Raw genomic sequence first — 18,078 nt, 5'->3', positions numbered from 1 at the left:
GACTATAGAGGATTTAAAAATTTCTTTCACAAACATGCTTTTTAGCTTAAGCGGATGGCATGTGTTTAAATTCAAAAAAGAAATGAATACAATGATAGAGTTATAGATGAAAAACTCCTCCATAAAAAATTACAAAACTATAAATTATAAATTATCATAAAAGAACTATAACAATGCCTTTATGATTTTTATCTCAAACTACAAATTACTCATTTTTAATATTTTTTTAACTCTTTTTGATATACATAAGTTAATTAAGATATTCTTTTGATAAAAAATTGATCAAGTTAAATTTGTGTTAATATTCTATAGTTAATAGAAAAAATCTAAGGAGCTAGCAATTTTATTAAAATTTGTCCAGCACTTAAACATAAAAAAGAAAGTGAGCAATCCTACACCATTAGATGTAATTTCACACCGTTAAAACTATTAGAGTGAATATTTCACCCGAGTCCCCGACCCCTGACAATTATCTCAAAAGGACAACGAGATTTCCAAGAAAAAAAAAACACCCAACCCTACTCTTGATATTTTTTTAGGACTGATTAAGCCCTGTGTAAAAAAATAACATTGACTTTTTTTTGGCGCAGGGACTAATCCGTTCTATAAAAGTAAAACTCAGAGTCAGATTTGTATTTTTTTTGTCAAGAACCTCGTTATTTTTTGAGATAATTGTCAAGAGTTGTTTTAGAATTTTTTCAAATAATAATAATTAATTGATAGTTATAAATTACAATACTTGTTGACCTCTTAGCACTACTCTAGTTAATATATATTGTTTACTTCTTGGCCAAATCGTAAGTTGTTTTTTTTTTTTTTATCAAAAGTAAAATATTTTAAAAACGTATTCAAAACCAAAGTAAAATTTATTGTGTATCATTCAGCTGAATGTCCATGTGGACCTGAGTCAATAGCAAAACCGAAACAGAGGTTGAGTCGTTATGACGGAAATGGATCCTTCCCAGTTTTTTTAACATTTGACAAAATACAGTGTAATTTTTTACTTTTGATTTTAATAGTAGGACCAGAAATAAATAAAAAAAAAAGAATGATGAATAGTTAGATTAAACACTACACACCATCCAGTTTTTTATTCACCAGAGAGGATCCACTCCTTCGTTATGACTTATAAGAGGCTCAGTGTTTTCGACTTTAACTATGTTTGTTCTATGTGCATATGTTGTCTCAAATTGTCTCTTCTCAACAGCACAAAACACGCGCATGAGGCAAGAGCTCGAGGTTTCGGTCTGAGGTTCAAGCTGAGTACTTAGGATTTTGTGTCTGACAAGATTTCACAGGTTGGTGCCACTTCCTGTTCCTCGTTTTCCTTTTAGGGTCTGATACCCATGCATTCTGTTACTCTTTTAAAAATTGTTAATTTTAATTTGTCTGGACAACCCATTAAATTTTAGAGAGTAAAAATTGGATCTTTTGTTGGGTTTACGCGTTTCCTGAAAATAGAAATCATGGGTTTTTTTTTTATTCCCACTACGTGTTTGACAATATGTTCAAGTTAACCCCCTTTCCGGTTTCTATACAATGTTGTCTCAAATCTGGTTTGAATTCGTGTACTGCTTCTTTCTTTTTCCTTATTCTCAATGAAAATTGTTATCACGGGTTCACTGATTTGTTGCATTTATATGGATTGGAGATATATGATTATATGTTAACAATTCAGGGCCATAGTCACATATATGCTATATGAATTAAATGTATTATTGTGGCGTTTTTGAACAACAAAGGAAATTTCTCCTTTTTTGCATTGATGTGGCATGAACAGAAGTTTTCTAGTTTACAATCTGGAGGTTTTTAATGAGTAAAGATGAAAAATCTTGTTTATATCATGGATATTCAAGATCGTTGTTGAAATCTCTGGATGATGGCGCGCTCAGAAGCTGTAAGTTCAGTAGGAGATAATATGTCGGTAGATAATGGATCAAGGAAGCCTCGGATTCTACTCGCCGCTAGTGGGAGTGTGGCTGCTGTCAAATTTGCAAATCTTTGTCATTGTTTTTCTGAGTGGGCAGAAGTAAGAGCAGTTGCAACGAGTGCGTCACTGCATTTTATTGACAGAGAAGCAATTCCTAAGGATATAATTTTATATATCGACGAGAATGAATGGTCAAGTTGGACGAAACTAGGAGATAGTGTGCTTCACATTGAGCTTCGCAAATGGGCTGATATCATGGTCATCGCTCCATTATCAGCAAACACTCTTGGCAAGGTAATTAGATTTATACATGTTGGTACATTTTCTCCCTAAACCCAAAATATATTTTATCGTATGTGGAATTTAAAGCTAGTTTCTCTTTGACTTTAAATTACATTTCTAGCAAGTTTACACAATATTATCTGTGTTCCGATGCATCACATGGGCCTCGTTTGGTAACTGTCTCAGCATAGAGGCACTGGGACAGTGTAGATGGAGAAAATCTGTACACATTGTCTCTATATTAGATGGATAGAAAAGACAGAGAAACCATGTCCTGGGACAGAAACATTTCACCTATCTTTGTGTCGATCTCTTTGCAAACAAGTTAGTGGCTTTCAAAGTCTTCATATTCTGTCCCGGGATAGTCTCCGACTGTAACCATGATCTTTTGTTCTACTATGCATCTTATTAGTTTACAAATATATTTCTATTTCAGCATAAGCAATCGGCAATCATTGCTTTATTATTTTTCTTATTTTGCGATCATATGTGCTGTTCTAGATTGCCGGAGGGTTGTGTGACAATCTACTGACATGTATTGTTCGAGCATGGGACTACAGTAAGCCATTCTTTGTTGCAACAGCCATGAACACTTTCATGTGGAACAATCCTTTCACGGAACGACATCTCATTGCCATTGACGAGCTCGGTATATCTCTCATCCCCCCGGTTACAAAGAGGTTAGCTTGTGGTGATTATGGCAATGGTGCAATGGCTGAACCAGCTACCATTTACTCTACTGTGAGGCTCTTTTACGAGTCAAAGGCTCAGCAAGGTAACGGTGACGTGTAGGAATGTATACAAGTGTGAATGACCTTTATAGTACTTGCCTTGGCCCCTTGATCCTGTTTTATTTGCATTCTTTTTTAGAATTATGTTTCTCTTACATTCAGGTCTAATCTGATCATAGTAGATGGTGTGTATTAATATTGCTATAGCAGTCTCCTAATTTCTAGAGGGATGCTTTTGTATCTCTTCAGTAACAGTTCTAGGTGTGTATGCTCTTCTAGCTTTATTAATAATGAAATTTTAGCAAAATATAGGGTTTGGATCTATGGAAGGGGAGCCTTGGAGTAACGGTTGAATTGTCTCTGTGTAAGTTTAAGATCACGGATTCAAGCCTAGAATTAACTACCAATGCAATTATCAGGTTAAGCTATTTACATTACACCCTTTAGTGCGGTCCTTTCTCGGACTTTGCATTAACAGGACATTTGTACACCGGACTGCCCTCTAAGGATTTGGACCTATTCAGGTTCAGTGTTGCATCTGAAAGGTTGATAAGAAAATTAACGGTTTATGATTATATCGATAGTTTTGCATATAATTTTAGCTTATTAGATCTGAAACTATCAATTATCTCGTCAACGGGTCAGATGTTGCATCCAAAGTAAATCAAACTATAAAATGGTGGTAGGATTATAGGAACATAGTGGGGAAGAGGTAGTTTGATGTGCAAGTTAAGATATCACTTGCAAAGTGCTGAGAAGATGAAAGGACAGAGCCACTAAGAGTATTGTTATTGAGACTTGAGATCAGATAGCACGTGCACATTAAAATTTCTTATTTCCCTAAATATGATTTCTGAATTTTAATTCTCCAAATACGATTTTTTTTTTTTATTTAGAGCAAGTTTGTTGTACCCGGCGAACTCTATAACCCGGATACTCCACTCAAGTTTTTTAAATCCTACATTTTTAATCAATTTTAATCTATTGTCATTGTTTCCAAATAATATATAGGTCTTCAAACAGTATATATGAGTACACAAAAATACATCGAAAATAATTTTTAATTATAAATTAAAAAATTAAGTCATATTTAACAATGACAACCATTATCATCGTCGTCAGAAATACACAGGTACACCGGAATAAGTCATATTTAACAAGGATTTTTTTAATTATAAATTAAAAAATAACTATTTCCTCAAAATAAAATACGACTTATAATTAAAAAAATCTTTGTTAAATATGGCTTATTCCGGTGTATCTGTGTATTTCTGGAGACGATGATAATGGTTGCCATTGTCCAATATGGCTTATTTTTTTAATTTATAATTAAAAAATATTTGAAAAAGTCATGCTTGTTGTTTGTGTATTTTTGTATATTTCTATATACTGATTGAATATCTAAATACTACTTAGAGACAATGACAATGGATTAAAATAAATTAAAAAATAAATCATAGAGTTTGCCTCTATAATTTTTATAGAGTTTTGCTAGGTGCGATGAACTTTTAAAAAATAAATCATATTTAGAAAATTAAAGTTAAAAAATTGTGCTGGGAAATAATTTTTTTTATTTTATTTCTGAAAAAAAGGCATTAAGGTGAAAACTAAAACCGTCACAATGATTTTGATCAATATGGAACTAGGGATGATGGATTTCAAGATTTTAAAGGGACTGTCGAGTCCATAATGGTAGACGCTGGGAAGGCAAATATGGAGGATCTTTTTCCACTTCTTCAATTTCTTGATCCACAAGGCATCCGAAAAGAGGGGAGATGACGTTATTCAGAAGCTGTTGAAAGTTTTTAGTGATATTTTCGATGAAAGAATGCTACTAAAAACTTTATCAAATAAAAATTTTGAAGTATATGATGATGTATTGGATTCTTTTATTAATATCATCAAAGAAAATAATTTGACAGAATTAAGTTGTCATCATTTACTACATTTATTTGTGGTGAGTAGAGTACTTTTATACAAAATTCTTTTTCTTTTAAAATGTTTGGAGTGTTTTGAAAAGTTATTTTTAGAGAAAAGAATTATAATTCTATTAAAGAAAGAATTCAATCCTATTTTTAATTCAAATCTATAATTTAGAATGATACATAATTTTAATAAAATTGAATTTTTTTTATTTTACTAATTTGTCCTTAACTACAAAAAAGATTGAATACTTTTGTAAGGATATTTAAAAATTTTTCAATTTTTAAAATTATAACCATGAGAATGGAATTGAAAATTAGACCAAATTGGTCTAATTTATAAATAGAATAAATATGAGAATTATTCTAATTGAAATTGAAATTATTAACTTTTGTTTGTTTTAAAATGGAAAAGAATTCAATTTTTGAATGAATTCTTATTCTTAGTTTTTCAGACAAATTTTAATTAAGTTATTGAATGAAAATTTAGGACAATTATTAACTAAAAAAAATAAAGAGAAAATTATATATTTATATACATCTATGAATGCACATAATATATAATTTGTTGTATTGATGTACCAGGATTTATTTGTTGTTGGGATAGAATGGGCAATGACAGAATTGGTGCACAACCCTAAAAAGATGGCTAGAGTCAAAGAGGAGCTCCTACAAGTCCTTTGGCAAAGATGGCAAGCCACGTGAATCAAATATCTCTGAATTTCATTACCTAAATGCAATTGTGAAGGAAACATTTCGGTTGCACCCACCAGTTCCCTTTTTACAACACAAATCAAAGTCTATGGTAGAAATATGTGGCTTCAAAGTTCCCAAGGACACACAAGTTCTAATTAACTTATGGGCCATTGGACGAAATTCTAGCACTTGGAGTGACCCAAATTCCTTTGTACCAGAAAGGTTCTTAGAGCCCAAAATGGATGATAAGAGTTTTGATTTTGGGCTCATTCCATTTGGGGCTGGAAGAAGCATGTGTCCAGCACTTCCACTTGCTCATAGAACAGTGCATTTCATCTAGGCCTCTCTTCTACAATATTTTGATTGGAAGATTGTTAATGGAACGAAGCCTCAAGACTTAGATATGAGTCAGAGGTATGAACTTACTATACGTAAGACTCAACCACTCAATCTCATTCCAATCCATGCAATTAACATAAAAAAAGGTAAGACTTTGGTTGAATAGTTAAATATGTTGTTTTTTAATATGTTAGATTATCAAATAAATAAATAAATAAATAAATAAAAATAATATGTTGTATTTAGATTTAAATTTTAGATGACCAAGTAATAGATAAAATTTTTAATTGTGTGTGAATATGTGATGTTAATATCTAAGATTGGGGTTGTTGAATTCGTTCGATAAATCTATCTATCTATCTATTAATCTATTTATCTATCTATTAATATATAATAGGAGAGTAGTAATAGGTTTATTGTTCGACAAGTGTTCAGCTCCAATACTCGACAATTGGTATGTCTGTGTTCATGACAAGTGGCATACTAGAAAAATTAATAATAATCAATAAACAATATATTATATGATGAAACAAAAACATAAAAGAAATAAAAAGTTGAAAGTTGTGTGTTCAATACAAACAGCAGAAACTAGGTGGGAGATTTGAAATTAAAATCAAATTTGGATTCTTCTCAGATCTCACTCAACTCACTCATTCTATCTTCTTTGAATATCAAATCAATCTCATATTTCACTGGCAGGCGCGTTCTTTCCCAAAATTTGAACTTGAGCATTTGAAATTAGGGTAAGAGTGAACAAATTTAAAATTAGAGTTTTAAAAATCAAACCTTTCCTTGATTTCTTTCAATCTCTCTTTCTCTTCTTTCTTTCTCGCGCGCTCTCTCTGGTTGATTTTCTCTTATCATCTTCTTCGTCCATAACGAGGACGTGGTAGAAGTATTGGACAAGTCACAGGTGAGAGAGTTGAAAATCAAGAAGAGGAGAGGAAGATCTTAGAGACGAGGAGGCGGAGGAGGAGAAGCAAGGTTCAGGAGTAGAGACGAACAGAGCTTTCACGGTAATTTCAGAGGCGGCAGAGTGGAAAAAAAGCAGCACATCAAGGATACGATGTTCATCGCACTCCCTTCAAGCAACTTCCTTTTTGTTGCTGCGCGTAACTACTCTCCCTCTAATTCTCCCTAAGCTTTCTCCTTTTACGTTATTTATCTCTTCACCTTATACTTTTTAAACAATTCAGGCTTACATTTACTCCGCTTGAATATCCGGTGTGCACAATTGATGGGAGTATTTTCGATGTTAATGTCAGTTACTGTAAGCCATCACAAGGTTTTTTTTTAATCGAAAGTTAATGGGATGTTATATGATAAATTGGGTTTGCAAATTGGGTGCAAGAACATAATCTCGTATAATAAATATGGGTAACACTCCATCACTGGAGCTCCCCTCAAGCAGGAAGATATCATTCCACTAACTTTCAACAAGAATTCTAAAGGTTTTTGTCTTTGGAAGGTTTTTGTCGTCGCACACTCTTTCTCACTTTTACTGCATTGAATTGCTATTCCTGTTGCTTTTTCTACGTTGAGATGCATTTGGTTGAGAACGATGATTTTAATTGCATGTTTCTTTGTATATCGTTTTGTTCATTTTTTTTAGGAAACAATATTCATGATTGACGAATCGAGCTGTATTTTTTTCTTCTCCTATTCTTTTCTGCCATTAAATATTTTTTTTCATTGAAATGCAGCGTCTTGAGTAAAATATTAACAAAGTTTATACTGTATGAGAAGGCCAAAAAACTAGCGTTAATAAATTTTCTCACATTGTCGATGATTTTGTTTGATTTCCTTCTCTTTTATTTGGTGATATAAGCTTCAGGTTTCCATCAAGCTCTCCTTTTCTGTAAGAGTGTAGTGGTAGAATGGTGTGCCGCACATGAAGAGGAGAAGATTAGGAGATTTCGATGTCGGCAATAGTGGAATGATGCGACAAAAGAGGGGAGCACACAGACAAGCTTTTGTGGTTTGAAGTCACGCCTTGAAAGCATCAGAATGAGTTTCCATCAGTTCCTCCTGTAAACTCAGCTTACTCTATCCAGTTAGATGCAGTTGTAAATGAATCATATCAAAGCTCCCCAAAGTACCCTAGCAGATAGAGGTATTATTCTATCATTTCATTTTTGGATTTTGATTGCCGGCAATGCACATGATACTTTGATCGATCCGACTCCATGATTCAGTACTCAGCAATTCTGCGAAAGCTTTAATTCTTTACTCCCTATATTATTGCATCTTTGCATTTGAATCTGTGCCCAACCCGAAATTTTACACTACCGTCTAAGTTATAATCGTCTATACTCGTGTTGAAAAATAAATTTTTCTCTTACATCGCGTCTAGACTGGGTACAGATAACACGACCGAAATTGGGTGTGGGACAGGCAGAAGATATCGACGTGATACCTCGACCGGGATCTGTAAGACCCATAATTTTCAAAAAAATGTTATTATGAGTTAATTTCAATTAATTTATTTATTAAAGACTTTATTTTTAGAAATTATTTTATTAAAAGTAATTAAATCAAGTTTTGACAATTAAATTAGAAATTTTACTTAATTTTATAATTATTGAATAATTTTCTATATTTAAATTATACAGCTTAACAATTGCAAAAGAATAAGAATTTTATACAATTTAATTAAATAATAGAGATTCTAAAATTTAATACTTTAATTTTATAAAAAAAGAAAATAAATTATATTATCTTTAGTTCTAAATTAAAATATTCGATTAAAAGTCAATTAGTAAATTAATAATCAAATAATATTTTTAAAATAATGTTAATAGATTAAATTAGGTTTTTAATTAATACTCTATATCCCTAATTTTATTAAAATTACCTAAACTACCCTAATCCTAACTTTCTACCCCACCGTCTTTCCCTTCCCAAAACCCTAATAACACTTACTAGCTTCAGAAAAAAAAAGGGAAAAAAAGAAAGAAAAGAAGGAAGGAAAAAAAGCTTCAGACAAAACGGAAAAAGAAAGAAAAAGAATGAACAAAAGAAAGAGGGAAGGGAGATCCGAGAGAGGGGAGCGCCGGTGGAGGAGGTCGCGCCATCATTGCGGACCGCCGCTGCCACTGCGTCCTGCTGCTTGCGCCGCTACCGCCGCCGTCCAGGAAGCTGCCGCTATTGTTCGCCGTTTCCGTTGAGATCGCGAAGAGAGATGGCTCGCGAGTGAGGGGAGGTCGTGGGTTTGGAACTGCCGCGCCTTCATCGCCGCTGCTCGCCTTTCCTGATGCCGTCGTCCAATGCGATGCTAGCCACGGTCGTTGCATCTCCCAGCTGTGTCTGCCGCCGCCGTGTAGTCGAGAGGGAAGCCGTTGGGTCGCACAGAGTGGGAGAGAGAGAAAGCACGGGAGCAGAGGAGAGAAAGAAGAGACCCGCGCCAGCCACCGCCGCTTCTGCAGCTCGAAACCCTGCTGCCGGTGCCAGAGTGCGCATTGCCGGTAAGGGTTTTAAGTTTGGTTTCTGTTCTTTTGGATTCCGGCAACCTTTATCGTCATTGCATGTCTATTTCAGTCGTCCGCCACCGCTGCTTGTTGTTCTGAACTGCTGCACCGTCGTTGCTGCTGTTCTAGTCACTGGGTGTGGCGTGGGTGTTGTCGGGACCACCATCGGAGCTGCCACTACTCGGTTTAGTCGCTCTTTCTTTGTTGCGGTGAGTGTTTTTATTTCGAAAAGCCTTTCAGTTAGTATTCTGTTATTTTACGCTGAGGTGTTGTGGCATTGTCTGTCATAGGGTTGTATTTCGATGCTTGCATGTCATGTTCGGAGTTCGCGGCTGCTTTATTTCACTAGTTCAGTAAGTATGGGTAGGATGCAAGACCCATAATTTTTGAAAAATATTATTATGAGTTAATTTCAATTTATTTATTCATTAAAAACTTTATTTTTAGAAATTATTTTATTAAAAGTAATTAAATCAAGTTTTGACAATTAAATTAGAAATTTTACTTAATTTTATAATTATTGAATAATTTTCTATATTTAAATTATACAACTTCACAGTCGTAAAAGAATAAGAATTTTATACAATTTAGTTAAATAATAGAGATTCTAGAATTTAATACTTTAATTTTATAAACAAAGAAAAAATTATATTATCTTTAATTCTAAATTAAAATATTCGATTAAAAGTCAATTAGTAAATTAATAATCAAATAGCATTTTCAAAATGAATTTAATAGATTAAATTAGGTTTTTAATTAATACTCTATATCCCTAATTTTATTAAAATTACCTAAACTACCCTAATCCTAACTTTCTACCCCCACCGTCTTTGCCTTCCCCAAACCCTAATAACACTTAGCAGCTTTAGACAAAAAGGAAAAAAAAAGAAAGAAAAGAATGAAGGAAAGAAAGCTTTAGACAGAAAGGAAAAAGAAAGAAAAAGAATGAAAGTAAGAAAGAGGGAAACAGGGAAGGAAGATCCGAGAGAGGGGAGCGCCGGTGGGGGAGGTCGCGCCATCATCGCGGACCGTCGCTGCCGCTGCATCCTACTGCTTGCACCGCCGTCGCCGTCCAAGAAGCTGCTGCTTCTGTTCGTAGTCACCGTTGAGATCGTCAACAGACATGGTTCGCGAGTGAGGGGAGGTCGCAGGCTTGGAACCGCCGCGCCTTCGTCACCGTTGCTCACCTTTCCTGATGCCACCATCCAACATGAAGCCAGCCGCGATCGTCGTATCTCCCAACCGTGTCTGCCGCCGCCATGTCATCGAGAGGGAAGCCGTCAGGTTGCACAGAGAGAGAGAGAGAGAGAGAGAGAGAGAGAGAGAGAGAGAGAGAGAGAGAGAGAGAGAGAGAGAGAGAGAGAGAGCACGGGAGCAGAGAAGAGAAAGGAGAGACCTGCGTCAGCCACCGCCGCTTTTGTAGCTTGAATCCCCGCTACCGCCGCTGGAGTGCGCACTGCCGGTAAGGGTTTTAAGTTTGGTTTCTGTTCTTTTAGATTCCGGGAACCTTTATTGTCACTTCATGTTTATTTCAGTCGTCCGCCGCCGCTGCTTGGTGTTCTAAACTGCTGCACCGTCGTTGCCTCCATACTGGTCACCGGGTGTGGCATGGGTGTTGCCGGGACCACCACCGGAGCTGCCGCTACTCGGTTTAGTCACACTTCCTTTGTTACGGTAAGAGTTTTCATTTCAAAAAGCCTTTCAGTCAGTATTATGTTATTTTACGCTGAGTTGTTGTGGCATTATAATGAGCGGATATTTTATACGCTTTTTGGGGGTAATTTCATGTAGATTTTAGTATGTTTTAGTTAGATTTTAGGGTAATTTTATCAGTTTTTAGGCAAAATTCATATTTCTGGACTTTACTATGAGTTTGTGTATTTTTCTGTAATTTTAGGTATTTTTTGGCTGAAATTGAGGGAGCTGAGCAAAAATTTGATTCAGGCTGAAAAAGGACTGCTGATGCTGTTGGATTCTGACCTCCCTGCACTCGGGATAGATTTTTTTGAGCTACAGAAGTCCAATTGGCGCACTCTTAATTGGGTTGGAAAGTAGACATCCAGGGCTTTCTAGCAATATATAATAGTCCATACTTTGCATGAATATAGATGACGTAAACTGGCATTCAACGCCAGTTCCATGTTGCAGTTTGGCGTTCAGCGCCAGAAACAGGTTGCAAGTTGGAGTTCAACGCTAGAAACAGGTTACAACCTGGCGTTCAACTCTAGAAACAGCCCAGGCACGTGAGAAGCTTAAGTCTCAGCCCCAACACACACCAAGTGGGCCCCAGAAGTGGATTTCTGCACTATCCATCTTAGTTTAGTCATTTTCTGTAAACCTAGGTTACTAGTTTAGTATTTAAACAACTTTTAGAGACTTATTTTGTATCTCATGACATTTTTAGATCTGAATTTTGTACTCTTTGATGGCATGAGTCTCTAAACTCCATTGTTGGGGGTGAGGAGCTCTGCAGCGTCTCGATGAATTAATGCAATTATTTCTGTTTTCCATTCAAACACGCTTGTTCCTATCTAAGATGTTCATTCGTGCTTCACTATGAAGAAGGTGATGATCCGTGACACTCATCACCTTCCTCAATCCATGAACGTGTGCCTGACAACCACCTCCGTTCTACATTAGATTGAATGAGTATCTCTTAGATTCCTTAATCAGAATCTTTGTGGTATAAGCTAGAATCCATTGGCAGCATCCTTGAGAATCCGGAAAGTCTAAACCTTATCTGTGGTATTCCGAGTAGGATTCTGGGATTGGATGACTATGACGAGCTTAAAACTCGCGAGTGTTGGGCGTAGTGCCAGACGCAAAAGGATCAATGGATCTTATTCCGACATGATCGAGAACCGACAGATGATTAGCCGTGCTATGACAGAGCATTTGGACCATTTTCACTGAGAGGATGGGAAGTAGCCATTGACAACGGTGATGCCCTACATACAGCTTGCCATGGAAGGAACCTTGCATTTATGAAAGTGAGAAAGCATTATGTTGCAGGAATTCAGAAAATAAAGCATCTCCAAAACTCCAATATATTCTCCACTACTACGTAACAATTACTCCTTTTATACCCTTTTATTTATCTTTTACAATCAAGGCTAAAGAATCCTATTGGTATCTTGACTAAGATTAATAAGATAACCATAGCTTGCTTCAAGTCAACAATCTCCATGGGATTCGACCCTTACTCACGTAAGGTATTACTTGGACGACCCAGTGCACTTGCTGGTTAGTTGTGCAAAGCTGTGAGAAATAGTCCATTAATATTGGCATACACAATTTCGTGCACCAAGTTTTTAGCGCCGTTGCCGGGGATTGTTTGAGTTTGAACAACTGACGGTGATTCTTGTTACTTAGATTAGGAAAAAATTGTCTTTTTAGTTTAGAGTCACTAGGATTGCATCTTTTATTATTCCTTTTAAAAAAATTTTCAAAAATATTATTTTTCTTTAATTGAATTTTCATTTTTTTATGAGTTTAGTGTCATGTTCTAAGTTTGGTGTCAATTGCATGCTTTTTTTTGTCTCTCAATTTTCGAATTGCATGTTCTTTATTTTTCCTTGATCTTCAAATTGTTCTTGTCAATTTTTCTTGTTTGATCTTTGGTTTTTCCTATTTTGTGTATTTTTCATGTTTTCCTTATGCAATTTAAAAATATTAGTTTTCAAATTTTTTTTATTTTTATTTATTAAAAATACCTCTTTAAAATACGTTACATTTATAGCTTAATTGGCTAGAGCATTGGTTTATGTTCTTGGTAATTGGGTATCTTATTTTTAAAATCTTTTTCAAAAATAATTTTTCTTTGATTGAATGTTGTGCCAAACTTTAAGTTTGGTGTTTTCTTGTTAATTTTCTTTAATTTTCGAAAATTTATTTTGGTTTTCTAAAAATTTTAAGTCTGGTGTTATTTCTTTTGTTCTTGTTGTTCTTGTGATTCTTCAAGGTGTTCTTGAGTCTTTCTTGTGTTTTGATCTTAAAATTTTTAAGTTTGGTGTTCCTTGGTGTTTTTCCCTCCAAAATTTTCGAAAACAAGGAGCATTAGATCTAAAAATTTTAAGTCTTGTGTCTTTTGTGTGTTTCTCTCTTTCATAGTAAAATTCAAAAAATAAAAAAATACCTTCTCCTTTAATTTCTCATAATTTTTGAATTACTTGGGTTGACTTGGTCAAAATTTTTTAAATTATATCTTTTTCAAAAATATCCTAACCACTTTCTCTCTCCTCATTTTTTCGAAAATCTTCACAAAACATTTTCAAATTTTTATTTTTATTTTTATTTTGTTTATTTTATTTTATTTTATTTTATTATTTCGAAAATAATTTTTTTATATATAATAAAATAAATAAAATAAATCCAAATCATCTCCCTTTCTCCATCATGGACATAAGTGGAAATGAACAGTCTAGAAGGACTCTGGGGTCATATGCTAACCCCACTACAGCTTCATATGGGAGTAGTATATGTATACCCTCCATTGGAGTTAGTAGTTTTGAGTTGAACCCTCAGCTTATTATCATGGTGCAGCAAAGTTGCCAGTATTCCGGTCTTCCACAGGAAGAACCTACAGAGTTTCTGGCACAGTTTTTACAAATTGCTGACACAGTACATGATAAGGAAGTAGATCAGGATGTCTACAGATTGTTACTGTTTCCATTTGCTGTAAAAGACCAAGCTAAGAGGTGGTTAAATAACTAACCTAAGGACTGCATAAAGACATGGAAACAGCTGTCAGAAAAATTTCTGAATCACTATTTTCCTCCAAAACAGATGACACAGCTAAGGCTGAGCATCCAAGGCTTCAAACAAGGAGATAATAAATCCCTTTATGATGACTGGGAGAGATACAGAGAGATGCTGAGAAAATGCCCCTCTGAAATATTTTCAGAGTGGGTGTAGTTAGACATCTTCTATTATGGGCTTATAGAGAGAGCTCAGACTTCTCTAGACCACTCAGCTGGTAGACCTATACACATGAGAAAGACAATAGAAGAAGCTCAAGAGCTTATTGATACAGTTGCTAGAAATCAGCATCTGTACCTAAGCAGTGAACCTTCCATCAACGAAGAGGCTAAAACAGTAACTGCTGAACTCAGTCCTGCTGAACAAGCTACTGAATTTAATCAGCAATTAGATTTTCTAACAAAATAGCCGAATTCAAGGAAATATTGCAAGAAACAAGAATGGCTAATATGAATATGGAAGTGCAGTTGAAGCAAACAGAACAGCAGTTATCAAAACAAATAACAAAAGAATGCCAACCAGTTCAATTAAGAAGTGGAAAAACTATTAAATACCCCACTTCAAGGCAGTAGGAAGCCAAGAAATGAACAGACTGCTACCCAAAATCCCTCTGAGGACAGTCAGAGCCCAGAGAGGAATAATTCTGGCGCTCAAATGCCAGATAATGGTGGAAAGCTGGCGTTGAATGCCCAACCCATGCTCAATCCTGGCGTCCAACGCCAGAAACAAGCAAGGAACTAGTGTTGAATGCCCAAAGGAAGCACAGTTCTGGCGTTTAGACGCAAGAAACAGATAAGAAGTTGGCGTCTAACGCCACTCCAGCTTCCACCCCTGGTATTCAAACACCAGTGGGGGATCAGACACATACAAGTGCTGATAGCAACTCCTCTAAAAAGGCTTCTCAACCCACGGCTGTAGGCAATAAACTTGCAGCAACTAAGGTTGATGAATACAAAGCCAAAATGCCTTATCCTCAAAAACTCCGTCAAGCAGAACATGATAAGTAATTTTCTCGCTTTGCAGACTATCTCAAGACTCTTGAAATAAAGATTCCGTTTGCAGAAGCACTTGAGCAAATACCCTCTTATGCTAAGTTCATGAAAGAGCTCTTAAGTCATAAGAAGGATTGGAGGGAAACTGAAAAAGTTTACCTCACTGAAGAATGCAGTGCAGTCATTCTAAAAAGCTTACCTGAGAAGCTTAAAGATCCCGGAAGCTTTATGATACCATGCACATTAGAAGGTACTTGTACCAAGCAAGCTCTATGTGATCTTAGGGCAAGTATCAACCTAATACCTGCATCTACTATCAAAAAGCTTGGGTTGACTGATGAAGTCAAACTAACCCGGATATGTCTCCAACTTGCTGATGGTTCAATTAAACACCCATCAGGCGTGATTGAAGACATGATTGTCAAGGTTGGGCCATTTGTCTTTCCCACTGACTTTGTGGTGTTGGAAATAGAGGAGCACAAGAGTGCAACTCTCATTCTAGGAAGACCGTTCCTAGCAACTGGCCGAACCCTTATTGACGTCCAAAAAGGGGAGGTAACCCTGAGAGTCAATGAGGATGAGTTTAAGTTGAATGTTGTCAAAGCTATGCAGCATCCAGACACCCTAAATGACTGCATGAGCATTGATATTATTAATTCTCTGGTAAAAGAGGTCAATATGACTGAGAGTCTCGAATCAGAGTTAGAAGATATCTTTAAAGATGTTCATCCTAATCTAGAGGAACTAGAGAAAATAATAAAACATTTGAAAATCCCTCAGAGAGAAGAGAAACCTCCCAAACCCGAGCTCAAACCATTACCACCATCCCTGAAATATGTATTTCTGGGAGAAGGTGATACCTTTCCTGTAATCATAAGCTCTACCTTAGAGCCACAAGAAGAGGAAGCACTAATTCAAGTGCTAAGGACACACAAGACAGCTCTTGGATGGTCCATCAGTGATCTTAAGGGCATTAGTCTAGCCAGATGTATGCACAAGATCCTATTGGAGGGTGACGCTAAGCCAGTAGTTCAACCACAGAGGCGGCTGAATCCAGCCATGAAGGAGGTAGTGCAGAAGGAGGTCACTAAATTACTAGAGGCTGGGATTATTTAACCCATTTCTGATAGCCCCTGGGTAAGCCCTGTTCAAGTCGTCCCTAAGAAGGGTGGCATGACAGTAGTTCATAATGAAAAAAAGAACTGGTTCCTACAAGAACAGTTACAGGGTGGCGTATGTGTATTGATTACAGAAGGCTCAATACAGCTACCAAAAAGGATCATTTTTCTTTACCATTCATAGACCAGATGCTAGAAAGACTAGCAGGTCATGAATACTACTGCTTCCTGGATGGATATTCAGGTTATAATCAAATTGCAATAAATCCCCAAGATCAAGAGAAAACAATATTCACATGCCCATCTGGAGTATTTGCATACAGAAGGATGCCATTTGGTCTGTGCAATTGGTGCACGAAATTGCAATCACACTTTTTGCAATCCACACAACTAACCAGCAAGTGCACTGGGTCGTTCAAGTAATACCTTACGTGAGTAAGGGTCGATCCCACGGAGATTATTGGTTTGAAGCAAGCTATATTTATTTTATTATTCTTAGTCAGGATATCAATAAAAATTATTAGTTGAAATTATTAGAAAAATAAAAGAGCATAAAATAAATAATTGTTACTTTAATAATGGAGAATATGTTGGAGTTTTGGAGATGCTTTGTCCTCTGAATTTCTGCAATGTAATATTCAACTCAATTATTTGTAAAGTTCCATCCATGGCAAGTTGTATGTAGGGTGTCACCATTGTCAGTGGCTACCTCCCATCCTCTCAGTGAAAACGGTCCAAATGCTCTGTCACAGCACGGCTAATCAGCTGTTGGTTCTCGATCATGTTGGAATAGGATCTATTGATCCTTTTGCGTTTGTCATCACGCCCAGCAATCGCGAGTTTGAAGCTCGTCACAGCCATTCAATCCTTGAATCCTACTCGGAATACCACAGACAAGGTTTAGACTTTCCGGATCCTCAAGAGTGGCCGCCATCAATTCTAGCTTATACCACGAAGATTCTGATTAAGGAATCTAAGAGAAGCTCATTCAGTCTGATGGAGAACGAAGGTGCTTGTCAGGCACACGTTCATGGATTGAGGAAGGTGATGAGTGTCACGGATCATCACCTCCTTCACAATTAAGTGCGAATGAACATCTTAGATAGGAACACACACACGTTTGAATGGAGAAATAAAAACAATTGCATTAATTCATTGAGACGCTGCAGAGCTCCTCACCCCCAACAATGGAGTTTAGAGACTCATGCCGTCAAAGTGTATAAAATTCAGATCTGAAAATGTCATGAGGTACAAAGTAATCCTCTAAAAGTTGTTTAAATAGTAAACTAGTAGCCTAGGTTTACAGGAATTAAGTGAACTAAGATAATTGGTGCATAAATCCACTTCTGGGACCCACTTGGTGTGTAATGGGGCTGAGACTAAAGCTTCTCACGTGGTTGGGCTGTTTCTGGAGTTGAACGCCAGGTTGTGACGTGTTTTGGGCGTTGAACTCCAACTTGTAACCTGTTTCTGGCGCTGGACGCCAGACAGCAGCATGATACTGGCGTTGAACGCCAGTTTACGTCATCCATCTTCGCGCAAAGTATGGACTATTATATATTTCTGGAAAGCCCTTGATGTCTACTTTCCAACGCCGTTGAGAGAACGCTAATTGGACTCCTGTAGCGCTAGAAAATCCATTTCGAGTGCAGAGAGGTCAGAATCCAACAACATCAGCAGTCCTTTTTCAGCTAAATCAGATTTTTGCTCAGCTCTCTCAATTTCAGCCAGAAAATACCTGAAATCATAGAAAAATACACAAACTCATAGTAAAGTCCAGAAATATGATTTTTGCTTAAAAACTAGTAAAATTCTATTAAAAACTAATTAAAACATACTAAAA

The 18,078-nt window shown here is 36.1% G+C and overlaps 1 protein-coding gene across 2 annotated transcripts; it reads left to right on the top strand.

Annotated features, from left to right (window-relative positions):
- The first annotated feature begins 1,142 nt into the window (after positions 1–1,142).
- LOC112702833 (probable phosphopantothenoylcysteine decarboxylase) lies at positions 1,143–3,250 on the top strand. Of its 2 annotated transcripts, none has more exons than XM_025754023.3 (3): positions 1,143–1,298; positions 1,781–2,224; positions 2,714–3,250. In XM_025754023.3, exons 2-3 carry the CDS (start codon positions 1,877–1,879, stop codon positions 3,002–3,004), a joined length of 639 nt encoding a protein of 212 aa, XP_025609808.1. In that variant the 5' UTR covers positions 1,143–1,298; positions 1,781–1,876; the 3' UTR covers positions 3,005–3,250. The 2 variants fall into 2 exon arrangements, with proteins under 2 accessions (XP_025609808.1, XP_025609809.1); XM_025754024.3 differs by having other exon boundaries at positions 1,154–1,298; positions 1,857–2,224.
- The last annotated feature ends 14,828 nt before the right edge of the window (positions 3,251–18,078 follow it).

This window comes from Arachis hypogaea, chromosome 7 (genome assembly GCF_003086295.3).
Source record: "Arachis hypogaea cultivar Tifrunner chromosome 7, arahy.Tifrunner.gnm2.J5K5, whole genome shotgun sequence".
In the NCBI taxonomy this organism is placed as follows: domain Eukaryota; kingdom Viridiplantae; phylum Streptophyta; class Magnoliopsida; order Fabales; family Fabaceae; genus Arachis; species Arachis hypogaea.
This window is presented reverse-complemented; position numbering and strand designations above follow the sequence as displayed.